Below are 6,000 nucleotides of genomic sequence, written 5' to 3' on the forward strand. Positions count from 1 at the left end.
GACCAGAAAGATTGCAGCTGTAAAGGCTGTCTGTCTTTTTTCCTCAGTGTCTGCTTTTATGTTGTTGCACAGCAGAAATACTCAAGATTGAAGCTTGTTGGTGCTTTCTGTTTCAGAAAAACACAATGCTGCAGGTTGCTTGTGTCCTTTCTCAGTGTTGGTTCTATCTGAACTACACTACAGAAGTGCATAACAGAAAGGATTGTCTTGTGTTCCATATTTTTCCCTGTGGCATAGCAGAAATGCACAACACGGGAGTTGGTGTTCATATTAATCTTGTAACTGTGGTGGTTTGTCAGAAATACACAACATAGAAGTTTGGGTCTTTCTGTCTTTATAGCCTTGTTTTGCTGTACATAGGTAAAGCACAACAGTAAAGGGGGTTCCTGTCCTTTCCGTATTTATATATCAGTTATGACCTAGCTAGCTGCACTAAAGAAATACGCAGCATTTAGGGTTTGCTTGAGTCTTAATGTTTTTACGTCTTGGCAGCACATCAGAAAACCAGACTATGAGGACTGTTTGTCTACGTTGAGGTTCAGATTTGGGTCTCTTCCCATATTTGATATATTGGTTTAGCTAGTCACACAACATTGTTGTCTATGCTTGTGTCCTTTCTGTCTAAATCTATTGTGCCGTGCCCACAATCTATGAGCATTTTATTTGTGATATTAATAATGCATGTATCACCTTTTTGTATTTCAGCCTTCTTTTCCATGGAGAAGTTCGGGCAGCAGATGTCACATGTCAGAAAGCCTTGACCACTTGCATTCAGGGATGCCAGAACCATTTCCTAGGGTTGAAGCCCTGTAGGGTTATGGGACACTGGAGGAAGGGGATAATGAATCGCCCTGTTTAGTAAGAACTTGGAGAGTTCTGTTCAGAGGAGTATTAGGGCCTGAGGATGAAGTATAAAGATGTATACCCGATCGAATAGGTTTCGGCTCGGTGCATGGCCTTCATTTTGCCCTTTTAGCAAAACTAGACATAGCAATATGGGTAGTCTACTCCTGCTAGGGACTTTAATCTCCTGAAGAAGGCTCTCAGGCGTAAGTAAGGACATAGATTGGGTGTGCCTTAAACCCAGGGTTCAAGCTTCTGTTAATCTATTTCCCTTAAGTAGGCTTCCCTTTAGTCTTTTGCTGACATAAAGATAAAAAGGAAGCAGTTTTATTTCCCTCAACAGGATAGTGTTAAGACAGGCCCTCTTATTGATTAATGTAGTGTCCTTGTCTTACACAGGTCTCTTATTTATCTTTTTAGTGGTTCTAAGTAGCACCTACAGGCATAATAGGCCATGGTTGTTAGATGTGTGAGATAGGCAACATTGCTAACCTACAAGTTTAACATGTTTTCTGATTCCATTTTTAAGAGCCCATTTCACCTAGATACTGCATCTGAAGCGGAAAAGGCAGGAACATCTGTGGAGCAGACCTGCAGATCAGCCGCATGATCCAGCTAACATGCCTTCATCAAGCATATGAGCGTATGGAGTGGAGGTAAAGCTCACTGCAGAGCCAAGGTTCGCCAAGAAGGTTTTGCAGTGGCCCCACCCTAAGGTAGGCCTGAGGTACTTGTTTATCCTCTCAGGTGTGCCGTCCTGGAAGATGACTTGAGAAAAGTACCAGTTACTTACCGGTAACTGTCTTTCTGGGAAATCTTCCAGGACGGCAGGCCTACTTCCCGCCCGTTGGAGGAGGGAAAATTCTAGAACACTAGAAGGTGAGTACCTATGAGGAATGATTTCCCTTGTGAACCTGGTTCAGGAGTTACTTCTCTACAAACTGAGGATCAAGGGGAAGGGTGGGGACTTATAACAGCTGTCGATTGATTGTGTTTCCTGTAGGGAGGAGCCTCTCATCTCTCAGGTGTGCCGTCCTGGAAGATTTCCCAGAAAGACAGTTACCGGTAAGTAACTGGTACTTTTTTGCGGATCCTCAGAGTTCTTTGCCATGAGGTGCCATGTTGAACTTCCAGTGACCAGTATGAGAGAGTGAGAGTGATAACACCAAATTTAACACACCTGCTCCCCATTCACACCTGAGACCCTGTAACACTAACAAGTCACCTGACACAAGGGAGGGAAAATGGCTAATTGCCCCCAATTTGGACATTTTCACTTAGCCCTTGTACACACGGTCAGACATTTCCGACAACAAAATCCATCGGATTTTGTCTGACAGATTTTGTCCAAAACTGGTGTTGTATACACACGGTTGGATAAAGTTGTTGGAAAGTCCGATCGTTCGAAACGTGATGATGTTATTTCGTTATGACGGGACTACGTTCAGCCTAGTAGCCAATAGCTTTGGTCTAGGAATTTGATCTGAGCATGCGTGGCACTTTGTACGACCGGAATTCTCTACAAACAAAGTCCGATCGGATCATGTTGTCGGAAAATTTTATAGCCCAGCTTTAAAACTTTGTCGGTCGGATATTCCGACGGAAACAGTCCGATGGAGGTCGGATTATCCGAAAACAGGGTCCGATCTGACATTTTCCGTCGGAATGTCCGACCGTGTGTACAAGGGCTTAGGGGTGTACTCACTTTTGTTGCCAGTGGTTTAGATATTAATGGTTGTGTGTTGAGTTATTTTGAGGGGACAGCACATTTACACCGTTATACAAGCTGTACACTCACTACTTTACATTGTAGCAAAGTGTAATTTCTTCAGTGTTGTCACATGAAAAGATAAGAAAAAGAATAAAATATTTACAAAAATGTGAGGGGTGTACTCACTTTTGTGAGATGCTGTTGCTATTATCTGATCAGATTTTGAGAATTGCTACTGATACAACCAATTAATAAAGCCCACTGTTGTAAGATTTATGGTCATTGCCCTTTGCTGGCAGATCTGTCTATGACTTCAGAACAGGATGTCATATAATCATTGATCTGATAATCATGGGATTTGATTGTATAATCTAAACCAATCATAACTCGTACAATTGAATAAAGGTGTAAAAAAATACTGTGCTGTAAAAAGATGTGCTCTACCCAGCTGCCAACACTACTGAAGACTACACAGTAACATGCAAAAATTAAAACAAAAAAGTGTGGCGCTTAGGTGGCAACAAACCACAAGAACCAGTAAGGCACTAATTCAAGCAAAGAAAATTACATACACTTAAAAAAAAAAAAAAATATGTGTAAATTCCTTTATATATCAAGAGATCTTACTCCCAGGTGAAAGAGTGCATGAACCTCATGCACACAAAAGGTTAAAGTAAATAAAATTAATTTAACATATACAGTCCATCAAGTGAACGTCTAACAGTCCTTGAAATGTGTAATATCAATCACAATTCCAAACTTAAGGTGACGTAAAAAAGGTGAAATTCAACTTCCGATGTGTAGAATAATACCACCACCACCGTGATAAAGAAGGGGAGAGGAGGCTTACCAAATGACGTGGACTAAGAGGAAGGTTTACGCCTCTCGAGTCATATGGGCCTGTAGGTTAGCAAACCAGATAATCATACATCTAGTGTGTAATCTCTCGCAAGTCTTCAGGTCATGAAATCATCCATAGCGATCCTCCTATAGTGCTAACCTACAGGCCCATATGACTCGAGAGGCATAAGCCTTCCTCTGAGTCCACGTCATTTGGTAAGCCTCCTCTCCCCTTCTTTATCACGGTGGTGGTGGTATTATTCTACACATCAGAAGTTGAATTTAACCTTTTTTCACATCACCTCAAGTTCGAGGACTGTTAGACGTTCACTTGATGGACTGTATATGTTAAATTCATTTTATTTACTTTAACCTTTTGTGTGCGTGAGGTTCATGCACTCTTTCACCTGGGAGTAAGATCTCTTGATATATAATGAAATTTACACATATTTTCTTTTTTTTTTGAAGTGTATGTAATTTTCTTTGCTTGAATTAGTGCCTTACTGGTTCATGTGGTTTGTTGCCACCTAAGCGCCACACTTTTTTATTTTAATAACTTGCACAATTGGAATGGATGTTCCTCATTGGCATTGAGTCTTCAGCCCCCACAACTTCCAGATCATGCTCAAGGCTTCCATTAAATTGCCAATCTATGGGAACTAACTTACATTTCTGATCTCGGTGATGTTCAGCATTATTATGAAGATTGCCTTTATTCTTAGACAGACTCCTGATGCACCAACCACAATGTATTCTACGGGTTTGGGTGGAGGAGAAGGTCCTTGTGTGGTCTGATCGGTGGGTAGCACAGTGGTACGATGTGTCGGGTGGTGTTCGGTCTTTTTTGGACAATTATCACACTGCGGAGTTGTTATATTCTGCATAGTAGTCAGTCTTGGTGAGACAGATTGAGTGTCTCTGATGTTCTCTGCAATCAAAAAATGAGATGAAGACAGATGAGTGACATCTCAATGACAGATACAGCTGAATGATTTATTTTTATTTTTAATACAATAACTTTTTTTTATTCTTTTTTTACATACTGAAATAAACAATACGTTGCATACATACAATCCAGATACAGATACAAGCGAATGGAACAAGAAAAAAAAAAGACAAACAAAATATTCAAAATTAAGTCTCTCCCTCTCCTCTCTAGCCCCTCATTGGCTATAATCCTCCTTCCACATCCGGGCCAAAATCGACCAGCCACCTTCTCCATATAATCTCCAACTTCCCTGAACCACCTTGATGCAAAAACACATATTTCTCTTTTAACCACCTCAATACTGGGCACTTATACCCCCTTCCTGACAAGGCCAATTTTCAGTTTTCAGCGCTCTCACAGTTTGAATGACAATTACTCAGTCATGCAACACTGTACCCATATGAAACTTGTGTTCTTTTAGTGGTATTTAATCACTAGTGGGTTTTTTATTTTTTGTGCTATAAATAAAAAGTAAATTTTGTGAAAAAAAATGCCTTTTTCTTTGTTTCTGTAATAAAATTTTGCTAATTAGTAATTTTTCTTCATAAATTTTGGCCAAAATGTATACTGCTACATATCTTTGGTAAAAATAACCCACATTAGTGTATATTATTTGGTCTTTGTGAAAGTTATAGAGTCTACAAACTATGGTGCCAATCACTGAAAATTGATCACATCTGATCAGGCCTTCGGTACATCAGGTGTATCTCATTTCTTGAGACACTAAGAGCCGGTTCACACGGGGCGACTCAGATCCGACTTCAGGTCGCCCCTAGTCGCCTCAGGTCGGACAACATGCAAAAATCAATGTAATTGAATGAGAAACGTCTTAATGCACCGCTACTGAAGTCGCTCCGACTTCAGAAAAGGTTCCTATACTACTTGAATCCAACTTGTAGGGGACTGGTACCCATTGATTTCAATGGAGGTCACCTCCAAGTCGGATCTCCATCTATACGGAGGCAACTCTGGGAATTATCAGCTCTCAAGAGGGAACTCCACGCCAAATTTATTTAAAAAATTTGGCATGGGTTCCACCTCCTAGAGCATACCAGCCCCTTAGGTCTAGTATGGATTCTAAGGGGAACCCCCTACGCCGAAAAAACGGCGTGGGGTTCCCCCCAGATCCATACCAGACCCTTATCCGAGCACGCTACCCGGCCGGCCAGGAAAGGGGTGGGGACGAGCGATTGCCCCCCCTGAGCCGTACCAGGCCACGTGCCCTCAACATGAGGGGTGCCTTGGGGAAGGGGGCCGCGGGGCCCTCCCACCCCAAAGCACCTTGCCCCCATGTTGATGAGGACAAGGGCCTCTTCCCGACAACCCTGGCCGTTGGTTGTTGGGGTCTGCGGGCAGGGTGCTTATCGGAATCCGGGAGCCCCCTTTAACCACTTGCCGACCGCCGCACGACGATATACGTCGGCAGAATGGCACGGGCAGGCATATGGGCGTATATATAAGTCCCTGCCTGCCCGCGGCGGTCGGCATTCCTTCGAGAGCGATCCGGGATGAGGGGGCGGCCATTCATTCATGGCCACCCCCTCGCGATCGCTCTCGACGAATGGAAATCCTCCGTGACATCACTTCCTCTCCTGTAATGTAAACACAGGAGAGGAAG

General features: G+C 42.6%; 1 protein-coding gene across 1 annotated transcript in view; it reads right to left on the reverse strand.

Annotated features, from left to right (window-relative positions):
* LOC143962429 (uncharacterized) overlaps positions 1-4,317 on the reverse strand; it is a 49,875-nt gene extending 45,558 nt beyond the window's left edge. The window contains exon 1 of the mRNA XM_077471706.1: positions 4,063-4,317. Coding sequence (XP_077327832.1) covers positions 4,063-4,278 — 216 coding nt within the window. The 5' untranslated portion in view covers positions 4,279-4,317. The remainder of the gene's footprint in view (positions 1-4,062) is intronic.
* Between the last annotated feature and the right edge of the window lie 1,683 nt (positions 4,318-6,000).

Source organism: Lithobates pipiens, unplaced genomic scaffold, assembly GCF_037356315.1.
Source record: "Lithobates pipiens isolate NorthernLeopardFrog02 unplaced genomic scaffold, aLitPip1_a1.2 Scaffold_8, whole genome shotgun sequence".
In the NCBI taxonomy this organism is placed as follows: Eukaryota; Metazoa; Chordata; class Amphibia; order Anura; family Ranidae; genus Lithobates; species Lithobates pipiens.